General features: G+C 40.4%; 1 protein-coding gene across 3 annotated transcripts in view; it reads right to left on the reverse strand.

Moving 5' to 3' along the window:
* The window catches only part of SEC14L1 (SEC14 like lipid binding 1), a 32,412-nt gene extending 14,623 nt beyond the window's left edge, over positions 1-17,789 (reverse strand). For 2 of the 3 annotated variants that reach the window (XM_075177744.1, XM_075177747.1), the window contains exons 1-5: positions 17,683-17,789; positions 13,920-14,001; positions 11,442-11,531; positions 5,259-5,408; positions 4,106-4,237 (exon numbers count right to left, since the gene is read on the reverse strand). In XM_075177744.1, coding sequence (XP_075033845.1) covers positions 4,106-4,237; positions 5,259-5,408; positions 11,442-11,504 — 345 coding nt within the window. In that variant the 5' untranslated portion in view covers positions 11,505-11,531; positions 13,920-14,001; positions 17,683-17,789. Of the gene's footprint in view, positions 1-4,105; positions 4,238-5,258; positions 5,409-11,441; positions 11,532-13,919; positions 14,002-17,502; positions 17,522-17,682 lie in introns of those variants that run through there. The other variant, XM_075177745.1, reaches the window with a different exon arrangement.
* Between the last annotated feature and the right edge of the window lie 1,966 nt (positions 17,790-19,755).

The following is a 19,755-nucleotide window of genomic DNA, read 5'->3' on the forward strand; positions in this document are numbered from 1 at the left end:
ATCCAGACTAGCAGCAACTGAAGTCAGTTTCCTCCAACAGTTCTGCCTATTCTAAATAGTTTTTTGCTTTTATCTTTCGATTAAATTCTATGTGTATTTATCCTTATTTTAGTTTGCTTAGGTTTTATATCCTTGTTTAAATAAACATTTATATTTATTTAATCAGGTCCATTCCCTCATTAAACATAGCCATAGTCCCACATATTATTGTCTAAACATAGTATGGATCATTAGCGCTGGATCAACTGTATTTTAACTTCATGCTGTTCATGCCTGCTCCATGAGTTCATTTTGTTTCAGAAGACTAGAAACTAGATTTACTAAGCTGCGGGTTTGAAAAAGTGGGTATGTTGCCTATAGCAACCTATCAGATTCTAGCTCTCATTTTGTAGAAGGTGCTAAAAAAATGAAAGCTAGAATCTGATTTGTTGCTATAGGCAACATCCACACTTTTTCAAACCCGCAGCTTAGTAAATCTAGCCCTAGGTCTTGAACCTTGTTACTTAATTCTTACAAGCAAAATGAATCAAGTTAAATATTCACTAGTAAATGTTTATACACCAAACAATGCACAACAAGTTTTCTTCCCAAAACATTAGGATGTATTCATTCCACAAACAAGGAGAACTGATTAAGCTGGAGATTGTACAGTCCATAACAGGGGTCGGCAACCCCCGACACGCGTGCCGGAGGTGGCACGCAGCCCCGAGTCCTGGCACGCCGGCTGTCCGACTGTTCTAAATGACAGCCGGAGAAGAGCTGAACAGCTGCGCAAGCGCAGCAGTTCAGCTCTTCCCCGGCTGTCATTTCTTCCCCGACACTGAACTGCTGCGCAAGCGCAACATCTCAGCACTTCTCCGGCTGTCATTTATTAAAAATGACAGCCGGAGAAGAGCTGAACTGCTGCGCTTGCGCAGTAGTTCAGTGCCGGCTGCGCAGTTCCTCCCAAGCACTTTTGCGGACTGGATCACTGCTAGAAGAGGTAAGTATAAAATTATATAATTTTTTATTAATTTATTAGTGTCCTAAAAAAAATTTTTTTATGCAATTCTGAGGCCATAAGATTAAATGGGGGCATTACTGTGGCATAAAATGTATTGGGGGCAACTGTGGCATATTATGTGTTTCTGGGGCAACTGTGGCATATTATGTGTTTTTGGAGGCAACTGTGGCATATTATGTGTTTCTGGAGGCAACTGTGGCATATTATGTGTTTCTGGAGGCAACTGTGGCATATTATGTGTTTCTGGGGGCAACTGTGGCATACTATGTGTTTCTGGGGGCAATTGTGGCATATTATGTGTTTCTGTGGGCAACTGTGACATACTATGTATTTATGGGGGCAACTGTGGCAAAGTATGAATTGGGAGCACAGCTATGTGGCATAAGATGAATTGGGGGCACAATTATGAGGTATGATGTGAACTGGGGCACTACTGTGCGGCATAACATTTTTTTTGCTGGTCCCTTACTGTTAATATGATATTAGCCTCATAAAATGAGAAATATATATATATATATAGTCCCCTCTGGAGACCTAATTTTGAAAAAAAAAAACGATATTTTAAAAGTACTTTTTTAAAAAAAAAAAAAATATTGAGTGCAGGGGAATCGGTAATGGCTAAATCCCCTTCAGCTCAGGTACCTGCAGACGCCAGGTCATGTGACTGCAGTGGTCACATGGTACTCGGTGGGCTGCTGGATATCTTCCTAAGCTGTGCAGTGGAGAATAAGGCAAGAAGAAGGTGTGATGGAGAGGGGCATGTGTCACTAAAGGTGCTGGGCATAGGAGGGGCAAGTGTGATTAAAACATGTGGGCAGAGGGGACATATGTGAGCAAAGCTGCTGAGCAAGGGGGCATGTGTGAGTAATGCATTTTTCTATAAGAGGGTGGCCTGGTGCTTTTCACTTGCTAGACACGCCCCCAATGATGTACTGCCACACCCCCAATTATATGACCACTCGCATGGGAAAAAAATGTGCGGCGGCACAACATTTTTTTTTAACTATAAGGGAGGACCCATGGAGTTGCTGTACTGGGGCCATGAATTTCTCTAGGCAGGTGTGTGTGTGTGTGTGTGTGTGTGTGTGTGTGTGTGTGTGTGTGTGTGTGTGTGTGTGTGTGTGTGTGTGTGTGTGTGTGTGTGTGTGTGTGTGTGTGTATTATATATACACACACACACACAACTGGCACACCTGGGCTTGACTAGAATTTAGCCGGCACTCCGATAGAAAAAGGTTACCAACCCCTGGTCCATAAAATACATCAGGACAAAGCAGACACTTAACATCTCTCACACATCAACCTCCAGGTGTAAAGGTCTATACTCATTCCTCAAACATTTGTTTTTGAACACTTGGAGACTACCTCAACTGACAACCATACATAAACCTACTTGTACATATTTTTGCACAGATTTGATTCAGTTCAGCCAAACAACTACCCAGCATTTGTAGTTCAAGTCTATACAATGACATAGTAGGACCATGTCCCTATAACTATTCCTCAAGGACAACCAGCTGCATAAACTTCTTCTGGCGACTTACGATTGTGTCATCAAGTATGGATTCATTATGTCATCTAATGCTCAAATAGAGATCATCAACTCTTTTCTTCTATAAGGATCTCAAAATAATTACAAGAAAATTCAACCTCCGCCGCTCATCCCAAATCGAAAAAGCTTCAAGACTCCGTAATTAACATTTTTACAAACAAAAATAAGCAGCAAATTTAGGATGACTGTCCCACCCCCACAACAGCATAATATCCATTATAGCATGTTCATATGCTCCCTAACATTACCCTAAGAAGAATACAAATTCATACAACTTCGGTTTCACAACTTGCCCTTCTCCTACCTCTTTAGAAGCAATGGACTCTTGTTATTGTAAAGTGATCAACCTACACTTACACTTTACGCAGAGGAATAAGAAGAAAATACTGAGAAAATAAATACTCCGAACTTCAAAACATATCAGGTAAAACAGAAACAGTGTTTATCCACAAGGAGGGCAAAGACAAATAATTGCACCTACTGCAGACCTCTGCTGAATGGTGTAATAACCACCAAAAAACTTACTAGACTGAATTCCCCACACAACAGGATGCCAAGAATCATGTATAATAGGCATTCATGCTAGTCACCCTTAAGACATCTACAAGTCTACACTACCCCCACACGTAGCTAGGTCTGGAAATATCTGGACAGTGACAATTTTTGCTCTGTACGCCACCACAATGGATTTGAGATTAAACAATGGAGATGCAGTTGAAGTGCAGACGTTCAGCTTTAATTCAAGGGGTTGAACAAAATTATTGTATGAAACATTAAGGAATTCATCATCATTTATTTATATAGCGCCACTAATTCCACAGCGCTGTACAGAGAACTCACTCACATCAGTCCCTGCCCCAGTGGGGCTTAGAGTCTAAATTCCCTAACACACACACACACACACACAGACAGAGAGGGAGAGACTAGGATCAATTTTTTGATAGCAGCCAATTAACCTAGTATGTTTTTGGAGTGTGGGAGGAAACCGGAGAACCCGGAGGAAACCCACGCAAATACAGGAAGAACTTACAAACTCCACACAGTTAAGGCCATGGTCGGTAATCAAACACATGACCCCAGTGCTGTGAGGCAGAAGTGCTAACCACTAGGCCACTGAGCTGCCCAGGAATTGCAACTATTTGAATACAGTCCCCCATTTTTTCATGGCTCAATTGAAATTGGACAAATTAACATAACCATAAATAAAATGTTTATTCTTAATACTTTGTCATGAATCCATCGCAGACAATGACTGTGTGGACATCACCCAATGCTAGGTTTCCTTCTTTGTTATGCTTTACCAGGCCCTTAGTGCAGCTTTCTTCATGGGTCTTTCTGCCTTTAGTGTTGTCTTCAGCAAGTGAAGCACATGCTCGATGGGGTTGAGATCAGGTGATTGACCACTGCACAATATTCTACTTCCCCTTAAAAACATCTAGGCTGCTTTTCGCAATATTTTGTTCACCTCTAGTGCATGAACAGGGCTTAATACTCAGGGCCAAAATCTGCAGGCAAAGCTAACAGAGCAAGACAAACATGTAAATACTTACAGTGTAACAGCAATATTCATGGACAACTATCCGGCTACCAAAAGTCTCGTTGTAAGCTTCAATGTGCAGGGTACGGTCCCGTCTGTTTAAGGAATTTTTCTGGATAAAGTATACAAAGTCTACTCCTGCAATCTAGAAAACAGGGTGGGAGTTAAACAAAAAACACAAGTCAAATATATCTTTACTCACAGTGAGTTATTATTACTTGAGTACTAGCTGAATTAATTGCGACAAGAGGAGGCGACAATTCAAGAAAACCAAACACATAACAAGACCCCACATCAGACAAGAGACTATTGTTGGTACTCATGGTTTTATGGGGGAGGAGAGAAGCCCTATCAATGCAGAGGAAACCCCTTGGCCCACTGCAATTTCCTAATTTAACATTAATAAGAGCTTCAATACACTGCAGGTGGCACATTCAGCAGACCTTCCCCCCCCCCCCCCAAAACCAGCTACAATTCCTACCAAGCTACCAATTCCACCAGTCCTCCAGAAACACCAGCCAATCAAAAGATTTCAATTTTATTTGACCTTTTTCAGCTTCAATCTCATTTTTGGCTGTGCATATTGTCGGCCATTACGGTAAGGAATCAGATTCCATCCTCTTCATTGGCGCAATGGGTCTTCATGGTCTGTTCCGGAGACACATCACACTGAACTGAATCTCCCCCAAAATGTTGCCCTGTAAATGGCAGTTCCCAAAAGTCCGATCTCCTAAACTTGATTGGCTTATTTTGCATACTGTCCCCAGCAAGCAACATCAGAAAAACCATCATTGTTGGTCATGTGTATAAAAGAAAGACTGTTTCAAAGGCATATACTCTACAATGAAATCTCCATTTTATGATGCATTCTTCCTAAACCTTGGAGCCTAAAGATTTAATATGAAGGAACAATTGTATGCAAGGAGAACAGCAGAGAACACCAAAGGATGTAGCTGCAAGAATGGCAACACCAGAGAATGTGGGTTAGGGAGGAGAGAGGTATTGTAAGTGAACGGCAGACAAAGGGAGATTAGAATACCTGTAAGCATATGGAATTCAGAGGCTAAACAGATCTAGCTCAGCAGTAATGATGACAGCTACTGGAGAACTGTTGAGTCTAGCTTCCAGACTGAACTATAGAAGACCATGTCCGGTGGTGGACTCACCTTCTTAAGTAGCCTTGGAGCATCCACATCCAGCTTGCAGCGTCTCTCCACCACATGTACTGCTCCATCTTCACTGAGGAACTCGTTCATGATATCACTGCCAACAAACATGGGAATGAGATGACACGTGGGGAAACGCCGTTCATATGCCTGCAGAGGAAGAGAAGGGAAGACATAAGTAGGATAGGTTGAGTTTACATTCCCATTTTTTGGTGATACTTTTCCACATTTGGGACAATACACAGAAGGAAAGCAAACACTTGCAATTCACAAGAATGCTGGCTTTATTTACATGGTACGGAGTGTCCTGGCAAAACCATCATGGGCCTTATCTGTGCTACAAAAGGCACAAAAGAGCGCCCTCTTTGGCAACAGAAAGATACCACAACATACGCACTAGTAATTGCTCTGTTTAATCCAAAGACATGACGAGGTCTATTTATATAATAGAGGGAGAATTCTCTCAAACTTCGGGATGCTGTGGAGAGGGGTCTTGCACTGTACACCTTAAAAACAAACACACACCGTAGTCCTACATACTGTAGATTGAATTTATGCAAGATATTTGATATGTAAAAGATAGCATTTAATGTTTGGGGGGGGGGGGGGGGAGATGTTTGGTTGGCTAAAGCTCTTCTACTTAGTTTTACCATTAGAATGGTACTGTGACATGATGGTGCTGAACATTCTGGCTTCATGTCCAGTATACATTAGCTGGTGTAAGCAGAAACTGTTCTTTGAAGGGGTCCATTACTCATGCAGTCCGTATGTACAAAGTTCAGCTGACTGTACTGTACGTCACTCTAGGCACTTATTCTCCTTGAGTGAATTGGGTCACAGTGGGGAACACAGCTGTGCTCCTTAGGGACACAGAGTAATCAAGGAGGGAGCTCAGTGTGAAATGAAAGTCAGCAGGAAATCGGCGCCAACTGCTCCTGGGTAAAATGTACTTGTCTTTCAGGATATTACATTAAAAAGAAAATCAGTTTTCATGCTCAACAATCATATACAGTCAATGTCATTTTAAAACCTGGAGCTTGCAGGATACAAGCAATACATTTGACAAGGCCTGAAAGGTAAACAGTGATCTGTCCCATACAGGCACTTGAGAAGTTGGCCAGGAAAGCGTATTTCTTTTTATTATTACATGAATGTTTTACCTTGTAAAGACACCACCAACACACTATCTGATTTGTTCACTAAACAGTTTAGTCTTTAACGTGTATGGTTTTGGACTGTTGTATTTGTGGGCTACTGGAAGCCCTGGGAAGACGCAGTCAGTGTCGCTCCAACCTGTGGCTCTCCAAGTGTTGTGAAACTACAAGTCCCAGCATTCCTTGCCAGCTAACAGACTGTTTACAGGGTGAACAGACAAGGACTCTGGAACTTTCCCGACGATGGATGAAACTGTATTTCCACCTTTTAAGTGAACGTGTTTTCCCTATTGATTTATGTGTGTTCCATTTATTACCAGTCAATTGTTTATTATTTCAATGAGAGTACCCTCTGGTACTAAACTCAGTTTGTTTCGCCGTACTGTTTGGTCTGTGTTTCTACCCACAGTGGAACACTTAGCAGGATATGCTCACACCTACAGCACCCATAACCATCAGAGTATGATAGTTTGGTGGTTTTCCACTAGAAACTACGCACACTGTAATCTTGCCAAAACAAAACACACATATACACAAACACACACACACACACACACACACAGTGAAGCGGGGAGTAAACAATGGTACGGCATACCGCCACTTCTCGTAATGCCTTCATTGTATTACATTCCATTCCCTTATATTCTCATTATATTTTTCATAAGCCACTTCGACCACTGTGTATACAATATGTACATACACACACATAAGTAGACATTAAATTTTGGGAATTAAGAAATCTCAAAACCATAACTTTTGGCCTCTTTGTATCAAACACAACAAAATGCCTTTGCATAGACCTGCCAAGTTTATATAACTGGAGAACAGCCCGTTCACACCAGTACCATGTGCGGGCAGCTTGGCCTCAGAACATAGTCTGATGCCACATGCTAGACCAAGCTGACTGGGAATAGTCAGAACAGCTTCGATCTGAATACACAGCTCCAAGCATGTTTTTGATGATATTGTCTAATTTTATTTTATGGTGTAGAAAACGGTTTGATGAGAGACATACTGGTCAGGATGATTCCATTACGCGAATATAATGTATTCATTTACTCTTTCCGTTCAAAAAAAAAAAAGTACAAAAAAATACAGACAAAACTTTTGACCTTGGCATTCCAGGTCATCCTGGATTAAAGAAAGAAAATGAAAAAATAAAAAGCAGACATACTCTTTCCTCCACACAGGCCGTGGAAACTGAAGACAAAGAAGAAATGAAAGTAATAGATTTGTGTTTACAGAGAACAACCATCATCAAGCAGTGATGTCACGAAAAGTGTATCCTCAATACAAAACACTGGGAGTTGCAGTATGTTCTACCCTTTACAAATTACGTGCAGAGTGCTTCCGGAATGGTCGCAAAGGCACTCCGCGTTACCGCAATATCATGGGTCTCTCTACGCCTCCCCCCCTAAAGTCAGGTATATTTATAAACACACATTTTTATATTACATGAAGTGTAATAATGTATTTTTGATCAAGAGCAACACAAAATCAGAAGTATTCACATTCCTTATCCCATTTATGCTTTCCTTGGACATTTGCAGGATAATACATGCTGCTCTAGTTCATTTATATTCTATTAGGATACTTGAACACAATACAAAGACAAAACGTACATATCTATATCTTTCACTGTGCTACAAGCCCTGTGCACTGACGGGGTTAAGGGGCCGGCTAGCTTCCCCATACCAGTTACTAGCAGTGCTGCCTGAACAGCATTGTATCTCACAATAGAGATCTCTCAGAGGAGACCCAATTCAGGAAACAAAATTATTCCGCTTCTATTATCAGAAATGCAGCTAAGCTTTCCCATCAGTTAGACCCACCCAGAAACTTCCTATAGTCAGCAATCAGCTTTAGACGTGGAATTATTGTCAAAGAAGCACTTTAAAATATAAGCCAAAGGAAAATACATACATCTATTTGTTAGGCATTAGACATGGAGAATGGGTCATTTACTCAGATGCCAACTTGCACTTACAGCAGTAGCTGCACCAGGAAGATAGTCAGCACAATGGCGATTAGGAATGTGAATGAGTCAAGCAGCAGCCATAGGTGGACGATACAATGTACAAAACATGTTTGTGCATGTTTAATCACTTCTATCCCCAGTGTTCTTTGAAATGATCTGTGTTGCTCAGCTGCTATAGATATTTTCTACTTTAAAAGCAGGCACAAATCTTGAAGGAATAAGCAACATAAGCCACAGAAAACCAAAGACACCGCACCCAAAGATAATTTCACACATGCCAAATATCCTCCCAAATAAACATGTGAGCTAGGTTATTATCAAGTGTGTGTGTGTGTGTGTGTGTGTGTGTGTGTTCTGGCCCGTCGGCAGCACAGATGTAACTGTTTTCAGAACACAGTGTTCGTGCGAGTGATTGCATACCAGCTAACGTGCACAAGTCTTACAGAGATAAACTAGCCTCCCACATTCCACTTCCCCAACCACCCAAAAAAAACATGTTCAGATTGTGACAAATGTGTGATCGCCATGATGAGAGACTGCACAAATATTCAAATAATGTTTAATGAGGAACACTCAGGAATTCAGCTTAATGAAAACTGTCCAACCAAGAAATTGCAAAGCATCTACTTGATATACAGAGATGTAAATTAATAAGCCTGTATGAAACCCTGCACTGCCTTGGAATATAAAGCACCAGATTAATCACATACTGTACTTTTGTGGACAAATGTGCATTGTGCACGCATTCTGGTATCCCTTATGGGGAAGCCTTGCACAGGGCACTTCAATTATGCAAAAATAACTCCGGTAGTTCGTGAATCACAATGAGAAATTTCAGTTACACTGAAGACCACTAAAGGAATCACCTAGGCTTGCAAACTGGTCTAAAGTCAAGATTGTCCAACATAACTGGACACATATAAAATATTCAGTCAATTACAACAGGGTTGAAACATAACTTATAGTTGTATTGTATGTGTTGATGACATTTTGGAAAATAACTTAATGTTTTCATTAATATCCCTAAATTGCGGAGCTGCAGTTATATCTGCATCAGTCCCAATGAATTTGTCGCTTTTCACTAAGCTACAAATGATAAGTAGCATTATTATCAATTGATTGATGGGGTTAGCTCACCATATTGGGTAGAAATTAGCACAGAGGTCACCAATGGATACAGACAACACCTTTTTTTTTGAGTTTATATGTTTAGCCAGAAACGATCTTTCATTAGTCAGGTTGAATAACCGGATACTAATGTAGGAGAAAGAAGTGAACCTTGTTGAAAATGTGGACTATCTTTGTAAAACCATAAAAATAGCAAATTATAAGGGGGAATTTAATGGCCGGCTACGTGGCGTGCGTACATCGTGCCTCGCGCATTGCCGGCAAATACGGTAAAAATCTCTGCTCACCTCTATGGGGTGCGAGGAAAAGTGAATGGAGATTTTACAGAAATTTCCACCACGAAGTGTCTCCAAAATGTTTAAGACACTTCATGGCTAAATTAATTCCCCCCAAGGAAGCGATGTGGCTCCTCTGGGTCCAATAATGTGAAGGAAATTAAAAAAAAAAAAAAACAATTGCACGCTCACAATTCAAATAGAAATATACATTTTAAAAAATGGACACACTCACAAGAATGTCTATTGAGACTTTCTGGCATACAGTGGTTTTCTGGAATTCACATCTATGGTCATGATTCAGGACAAGATAATACCGGCAAATATTGGTGTTGAAAATGAGGTAAGGCTATTTTGGTGGTACTTTTTTCAATATTTTATATTAAAAAGCACTTGAAGACAAAAATGGATACTCCTAAGGTCAGAGAAGATTTGAAGCCAGTGAAGATCTAAAAATTACTCTGACCAGTTAAAAAGGAGAGCATCTATTTTTGACTTCTGTAGAAATTTCCTTGGGGATAGGCCTCCAGTTTAGCCTTTCCTAATATTAAATAGAAATATTTCGGATTTCCTCTGCTGTTGAGCAAAAACCACACAGTAAAGTCAATGGAAGAACAAGACAGGAAACCTGAGCCATCTGCAAATGTTATAAGAAAAAATGGTAGGCAATCCTCCCGGATCCTAAAAAATGCCGAAATTCACGCCACTGAATATCAGGGGGAAGGAGCGGGGGGAGGTCCTAATCGCGTTATTAAGCCCCCCTATTCAATGCGGTGAATTTAGGAATTTTATCATGGGGGCATGGCTGTGGTGCCGCAGGTACGTCACCACACCCCCTTCTACCCGTCACGTGACCAGTCCTCCCGGAGCCACAAAGTCGGCAACTATGTTGTTATGTAACAGGAGTATGTACAATTACAAACATTTACATTTTACATATAAGGGACGTATGCACCAGAAAAGGACAATTAAAGAGGCCAGTCTCCACTGGTTTATTTTGTAGGATTAAGGGTGCCATAATGAAATATTCTATGTAGATCTAAAATTAATTTACAATTGCTTTGGATTGGAAAATGGCAATTTGAAAATACAAAGGAGGGCAGAGCTTCCACGGAGGTACCACAAGGGAAACTATTGCATATGCAAACATATTCAACATCTATTTCTCTTCTCATCAGACAGGCAGTACATCTGACACCTCACAGTTCAGCATATATGAAAATCACATTACCAAAGCTGCAAGGGATTTTCATGGCAAATTGTTACAAGAAAAAGCCTTGCAGCCTGAAACCCAGCTGAAAAGCTTTGCAAATCTACTTTCCTGGCTGTGTGCTGGATTTACATGACATCAAAGCAGGCAGATTTCAGATGCAGACCCTAAAGGCCTGTATTATAGCTGTGACAAACAATAACTGTTGCAGTGGATGCAGAAATAACCAGAGAGAAGTGCAGCAAAGCTAAGCTTTCCCCTGAATGTGCTAAAATTAAAACACTGTATTAGGTATACATTAAAAATACTGAAATTTAGTGAAAATGAGGAACTTGATTAGTATAAACACAGAGACAGTGTTCACGTCCATGATGTAAGGACTGGTCCAATACATAATAAAAACATAACTCCGCATATTAGAAAGATAAGTTTACTTACAGCCATAATTAATTCAAAGCCGTGTTTATACACCCGGACGGGTGATTGGTACTTCTGCACCATTCTGACTGGATCTTATAACACTGAGACCTGCAGAGGGGGAAAAAGAAAAAACTTTGAGGAACACAAGAGGATTCATATTGATATAAAAACTGCTGAGGGTCAAACAGATTCCAAATGATGCACTCACACCACCATCTATTCCCATCTAATGACTTCTGTCTCACAAAGTACTCTGATGGTGACACAAAAACAGATGTCCCAATTCTTCACAAGCTGCTACACTTATGTACCCAGAAAAGGGCAGACCAGTCACAGCTGATGCTGAAATACTACAGACCCCTCCATTACGTTGCATGATTAGCGTACACTGTAATGAAAGCTATGCGAGTCATGCAGGAGGCCCGGCTCAGGTATTTCTAGTAAATCCCATATATATCTGAAAGCCTTTCATGAGCATTTCATTCCCAGCTATACCCTATCCTTTGTAAATGTCACCATTCGCTATATTGAGCAAGTCATAACTACGAGAAGAAATATTTCTTGTGGTGTCACCAATAACATGTAAATGACGGATGCAGCGAGTGGAGTTATATCTTACTGTAGGGCTTATGTTGAGGAAAAAAAAAACTGAGGTATCATTTATGGGAAAGGATCAATCCAAAAAGAGTACAATATGAAAAGAATATTAGGGGTTACGGTCTTACAAGTGGAAAGACAGTAACAAGATTCCCACAATTGTCAGGATCATTGCAACTTTTGACCAACCTACTTTACAGTAAAGATAATAACTTTATTTTATACAAAGTCTTGTTTGAACCAGTTTTTGCCCTTTGTTATCTTGCTGAAATATAATTAACGTCTACAGACATGTCATCCACAGCACAGTAAACCAATGTCCAACGGCATTGTTTAACCTCCAGAGTCAGTCAAAATTACAGATGAAAATGTCTGCCCAGGACATAGTTCAACAATGTAATACATAACATATATTGAAGGAAAAGGTTACTGTGATGAGAAAAGTTCAAATGGTTCTTTAACAACAATTATATATGAATGTAATTGTTGTAAAACTTCACACACTTCTGCTCAAGAACAAAATATTTTAAAAAGGTGTCCCCCCACCCCCACTTATAAACGTTTCTCCGCCATAACATTACGCCTTTAGGAGTGTTTACACATACTCTGGGAAAACGGATACAAATGCACCCTTAAGGAATGTTTGTCTAATGAGATTTCCTTATGTTGTACTTTTACCAATAGAATCCATTACCCTGGCAATGAGTGTCAATGGTGGAGAAAACAGGCAAGTTGCATTTAAAAACTGTAAATGCAACGTTAACACTTTAGAACGCAATAGTGTGAACAGCACTACAGCCTCTTATTTATTTTATTTTTAATGGGTTTTTCATGCATTTATTAAGGTGTAAAAAAATAAAAGTATTAAAGCAATAATGGCAGATAGGTGCAAACAGGGTTACAGACTAGAATAATCGGACTTTCCAGCATTGGCCGCAAGGTCTACAAAACTTGACACCATACAGGTGCCTGACAGAAACCCAAGATCCCATAATCCCCGGCTATCACAGTATAATGCATTCCTGGAGGCCAGGATAGCACAAGGAAGAGGAATAAGCAACATTTCCCACTGCCCATCATCATTTTTGCTTTAATTGAAAACTGGCAGAATTTACAGAGGTTAAGTAGTGATCTATACACCTATAACCAGCTAAAATAGTATAGATAATTAATGAAATTACAAAAAAAGCAGCCAAATGACATTTTGTATATGTCATGAGCTTATTATTATTATTATTATTATGATGAGCTCATTATTATAAATTGCATCTATTTTAACAACACAAAGATTTGCCCACCAAGAAGGCAGCATGTGCAAGTGGTGCAACATTTTGAATCTTGTGATGTGAGCATTTTGGTGGATTGTGGAATGTGCACTAGCCGCATTTATTTGCCAAAAGGCAAAAACAAGATTGATCCCTGATTATAGGGATGTCAAGGAGTTCCTGCAAAAAGACTTGAGTATTATTTGTCCAATGTGGTGGGGACCGGTCCTCAGCCTAGACTTTCAATCAGTTCTTGTTACATTGCAAATAATATATTAAACACTCAAAAGTAAAAAAAAAAAAAGTGATCCATGTAATACAGATTGCCCAAATGCCCTCCCACTCATCAGTTTAAGACTAAAGAGAGGTTGGAGTGTAAAAATGAAACGTTTAAATAAATGAAGGGGTTGGGACTGAAGGATAGTAGGCTGGACATTGTGCATTTCTAGCGAGACAAGCAATCACAACTTCTGTATGTGGGTGTACATACACACTGATCACAGCTGGTATGTGTCTGATGGCTTTGTTATGTGCACCAAGCAGGAAGAGCAAATTAAGCCCATAAGATGACACTTTAGAGAATCGCTGCTTATAGAAACTTTTGATCAAAAAGTAAGTTTGATGTACACTTTACCTAAAAGACAACAAAAACTGCACAGACTCCTGGACTATATGGAGGCAGAGGATAGTGCTCTTGAAAGTGCCATGTAACACATCTGCAGAGAGAAAGCAGATAACATTAGTTAAATTGTTCAAACAGCGATATCTCATACACATGTTCTAGTCTGCACAACTAAACAATCTATATAGCAGGTAATCTACATAAAAATTCAGGTGGCTACTTTCTAGATTATATGCAATCCTTAGAAGTCTGTTTGCGGATTATTCTGCTTTTCCCACTTACAACATGCACCCTGCCCAGAACATATACATAGATGCTGCTCTCCACCCTTATTGTACACAGTCATCTTCAGGGAGGGGGATACTACATCAATGAGGAATGCATGGCTATATCTTTTAAGTAGAGTATGGATTGTTTTGACCAAAGAACTGGGCAGACAAGAATGCCCACAGCGAACGCGGCTGAAAAGATCCTTCCGAATGTCCATCAGCATGTTCTTATGGGCAGGGCCTCTCTCCTCATGTCATCTTGTGTGTTCCCGTCTCATCCACCTATATGTCCTTGTATCTTGCCTCCTGCATGTTCTTTACAACACTTGTTATATACGTTGCCTTTTATGACTTATGTACCGTTTTATGCTTCTTGAGTGTCCAGCACTTTGTCCGTTGGACCACTAGAACTTTGTGATATGATCTACTATTTCACTAGGTCTTACTAGTGAGGTACATAAACAAGGAGTCAAGACCTCAGGAGAAAGAAAACTCTATACAAACTGATAACTTCCCCTCATCTATACACCACTGTTCCGCATATCTGTGGTTTTCAAATTTCTCAAGGAAGCAACGACAAAAGTGCTTCCATACATGCTTGTGTCAAAAGAACAGCTTGTATATAACTAAAAAGGAATAAACAAGTCAATACCAGTTCATAAGAACAAAGAGGGTGTAGTGGACTGGTAACATTTCTGGAGATCCACACAAGTTCTCTTGTCTGATGGAATGTGATGCAGTGCCCTAATTACCAACAAGCATAGTGTTCTTGATATAATGACCACGTTCAGTGGAGAGTTTAAACTGGTTAACCAGCATAACATCTTAATGGTGCTTGCAGGCTATAAATTATATGGACTAAAAGAATAAACTATACACACTATGGGCTAGATTTACTAAGCTGTGGGTTTGAAAAAAAATAGGGATGTTGCCTATAGCAACCAATCAGATTCTAGCTTTCATTTATTTAGTACTTTCTACAAAATGAGAGCTAGAATCTGATTGGTTGCTATAGGCAACATCCCCACTTTTTCAAACCCGCAGCTTAGTAAATCTAGCCCTATATATCTATAAAATATCAATGACTGCTTACAACACACTTGATGTACTTACAATTCAGAGATATTGTTACAAATGTACTTTGCTTTCCTTGTTCCAAAACAAAATATCACAATTAGAAAGGTTTGATTAAAGATTTCCACAAGAGACAATAAGACGTGCAGGATTCAACCATTTTAATCATATGATCCCAGTTGAAAGATTTTTGTTTACTAAAAAAACAAACAAGTAACACCCTACTAAGGCAAACATTGGAAATTCACATCAACCTCTTACTGGAATGGTGATCGCAAAATAGCAACATAAACAAGAAAAACAAACAAACCAATTCTTCAGAAGATGATGCTTTTATATGCTACTGCCAAGTGCGATACCTTTATATTCGCCAATCTTACATGCTCTGTATAAAATGTACCTGCATTAACATGGCTTACATCCTTATGTGACAATACAACTCTGACACAAATCAGGCACGGTGAAATTTGCATAAGTGATGAGGCATTCTGACATAAGGAAGGTAGAATGCTACTGGACCAGATGGAAGTTTTGTTTATGGAACCAAATCTGGTTCCATAAACAAAACTAACTCTCACTCAACTCAATGCATGTTTAGAAAAATACAGTAAAGTTAAAAAATATATCTCCTTATACAGGAGTATTTTTTTTCCTTTAAACCAAACTTCATAGATCAAACTATAGCCCAAAAAAAAAAAAGAAGTTTTGTAACCTGTTCTGGATTCACAGTTCACTAATCAGGGCTCTAATATATGGACCAAGGACAGGGACATCTATTTTCCAAAAAGTGAGCTTTTTATAGCAAAATGTACATAGCTCAATACAGGAAAAAAAACAATCACAAAAAGTCAGAAATTAAACTGTTGCAACCTACAGCTTTAAGTTAAATATTCGACAAGCAATTGCCATCACATGACGACAGATTAAACGCTGGCTTTTAGAACAAGGTCTGCAGCCCAAAGAAAACACAGACAGGGGTATAGACAATAGCATTCCAACTTTAGCTGAGGGTCTATGGAACAAGGGAAGTGGCTGCACTCCGAGATGACTCAATGCATTCAGTGTAAATGGTAATCTGTTATTCCACAGAAATAACTCTAACAAATCATTTAGATTAGTCACAGTGATTTACATGAGAATATAGTGTGATTACCACATAGCGCAGTGATCAGATAACAGGGGTAAATTACCCCAAATGGGTAAAAATGAAATTCCTGGGGGTAATGCTGCCGATTTACATGCTGTCAGTTGGATTGTAGACCCCTCTAAATGTGAAATTGCTGTTGTACCAGAAGAGCCTCAAGGGTTGGCATAGGCACTTCTTGAGCTTTGATGCAATAATGATCTATCATATTTTTGGATGTCAACAGCTGCAAAGGCATTCAAAATTGCACATGAGGAGGGAGTCAAAAAGTTGCTGCCTTTTGCAACAACCTACCTTTGCGAACAAGGAATTCCACTCTAACGAACATAAAAACAAAGCAGAGAAATCGATTGGACGCTGAAGACCGTATCCAAATTGCTCTGACATAAAAATCCCCCAATATTGATGCTCTCCTAACAAAAATGAAGCAACATCAATTCTCCAAAACCTGAAGTTTTGTAGTTGAAGCTTTCAAAGAAATTTTTAATAGATTCAATAAAATTTTGAATTCCAATAATTAATAATATATGATTTTCAAGTCAAGGGGGTAACGTCAGCGTATCTAAATATATTTGGGGGTAAAAGGTAAAAAGTTCCCCGACCCCTGACCTAGTGGGTCTCACACCTTAAAGTATGGGGTGAGGGGGGTATGTAACCACTGCACTAAACTACTTCCCATATAAACAAACACCAGTATGTCAGCGAGATACTGTCCTGAGCAGGACATACACGCAATGCAAATACACCTATGTATACAGACCTACATACACACGCAATACAGATCACCACAGCCTATACATAGATATCCTATAATCCAATATACTTACAATACAGATCACCACAGCCTATACATATATATCCTATAATCCAATATACATACAATACAGATCACCACAGCATATACATATATATATCCTATAATCCAATATACATACAATACAGATCACCACAGCATATACATAGATATCCTATAATCCACTATACATACAATACAGATCACCACAGCCTATACATATATATCCAATATACATACAATACAGATCACCACAGCATATACATAGATATCCTATAATCCAATATACATACAATACAGATCATGAACACATACCTCTATAAGATGCATGTACATACAGCTATAACCACTTACATATCCAGTCCTTGTATGGGAGGTTATTATATAAAGCACAGGCGCTTCCGTACACAGCTCCATGCATACCCATATACGGAAACCTCTTCCTACAAGCCCATTTCATTATATGACCGCTACAGATCCCCTTGCACCTCTCACCTTTACACGTACGTGGGCCCGGGTCCGTGTCCGCAGGGCTCCGGTCCCGCTGTGACACCAGAACACCGGCCACAGGACAGCTCGGGACTGCGCAGGCGTCAAACGGTCAGAGTGTGACGTCAATAACTCGATTCCTATTACCCCGCCCCCTTCACCCAGCCGTCGTTCACATTCCATGGTCTGGTCACATGATATCAGGGGGGTCTTCAGACACACAAGACTGGGGGGGAGGAGGAGGAGCACCTGGTGGAGCCAGGTGATGACGTCACGGGTGTAAGTGAGTCCTGAGGTTAGAGAGATGTCAGGGACTGACGTCTGTCATCTATGTGCTGACATGTCATTCTGTACAGCATCCTGGTCATACTACAGCACATGGGTTCCAGTGATGTACAGCAACAGGCAGCTGTTGTGACAAATCAACACAAATAGTGCCACTAAGCCTAAATACAGGGTAGCCCAGTGATTCTAATGGCTCTATGGTAAATGTAAAATCTGGAATATGAGTGAAATAAATGTGGGGTGCTTTACAAATTGTGACAACTAATTTTTTATCATGTAACACAACCTCTCATCATCATACTAACACAAATTACGCCATTATAACCTCCTCTCACGCATGTATCCAAGACTTCTCCCGTGCCGCTCCCCTCCATTGAAACAAGCTCCCCTGCTCCATCAGAACTTCCCCTAATCTGTCCTCTTTCAAATGAACATTAAGAACCCACCTTTTCCTAAAAGCCTTCCAGTCTCATGCCTAAACTCCCACCGGTCGGCTACCTCTCTTTCTCATCCCTTCTTCCTCGACTCCGTCTCCGTCTCTCCCGTCTCATCCATGTGTCTGTCTGTCTTCCACTCCCTTTAGATTGTACACTCCTTTGAGCAGGGCTCTCCTACCTCCTGTATCCATCACTTTTAACTGCGCTCTCCAGCTACTCAGCTCACCTCCTCTCAATCCCTCTGCCCTCTATATCATCTCGCTTCTCTCCGCTCCCCTCAGTGACTCTTTACCTGTCATCCGTGCCCACCCTCTTGGGCCCTAGTTACCTGCCTGTACTGACTTTTCCCCTCCCTCCCTCTCTTTCATGCTGTGCCTGAACCCCCAGAGTTATAGTGCTTACTGTTACTTGTACTGTACTGTTTCACCTTGTATTGTGCCATTGTTTGTCCTTGTACGGCGCTACGGATACTTTGTGGCGCCCTATAAATAAAAATTAATTATAATAATTATAAGAGTATGTGCCTTCAGCCAAGGCCCCTCCACAAGGCATTGGCTGTAAGTGGACCGAAGGCTGCCAAGAGGAATTTTGGGCTTTGGTACAGCAACTTTTTGGGGCTTCTTCCATAGCTGACAAAGGGGGCATGATCCCACCAGGTTAGTGGCTCCTCCCATTACACAGGATTGCCTGGGCCCCCGTTACCTTGTATCTGCTCCACCCCCCCTCTGGGCACCCGCGTGGACCTATATACAACACAAAACTGAAGAAGAGGCAGGAAAGCAGTAGCGCTAGGTTAGCAGCTAACCACTGGACCTAAGATGTGGGTACCTGTCCTACCTCAATGTAAATGTTTCCTTACCTTTTTATGTATTACCAGCTAATTATATAGTACCATGATAGAACATAGTGTTGGCTAAACACACCAATATTGAGACTTGTGTGGCACTGAAACAAGTCCAACGTTCAAGAATGAGCCAAGTGATATGCTAAAAAGAGTAAAGTCAAAATATATTCACTGATGGCCTGTAGTTTTCTTCTGATCACATCAACAGGCCTCAGTGTAAACTGTAAGGAAACCACCAAATTGAATATAATCTAGCCAGCCACTTGAGTGACCAATTTGGACAATGATCTTATTGCTCTGCGCTCAGAGTGGCCAGCGCGCAGAGCGGCCAGCTTAAAGGCTGCCACCCATGCTGCAGTATCAGCCAATTAGGCTGATCTCACAATGAGTCACATGTTCAAAAAACTCTAATCACATTGGTGGATCTGTTTGCTTTCAATGTCCAATCAGCTTAGTAGCAAAGTTTGGTGAATGAACTTTGTCATATAGAGGTTTCATTTGACATCACAATTT

This window comes from Mixophyes fleayi, chromosome 6 (genome assembly GCF_038048845.1).
Source record: "Mixophyes fleayi isolate aMixFle1 chromosome 6, aMixFle1.hap1, whole genome shotgun sequence".
NCBI lineage: Eukaryota > Metazoa > Chordata > Amphibia > Anura > Limnodynastidae > Mixophyes > Mixophyes fleayi.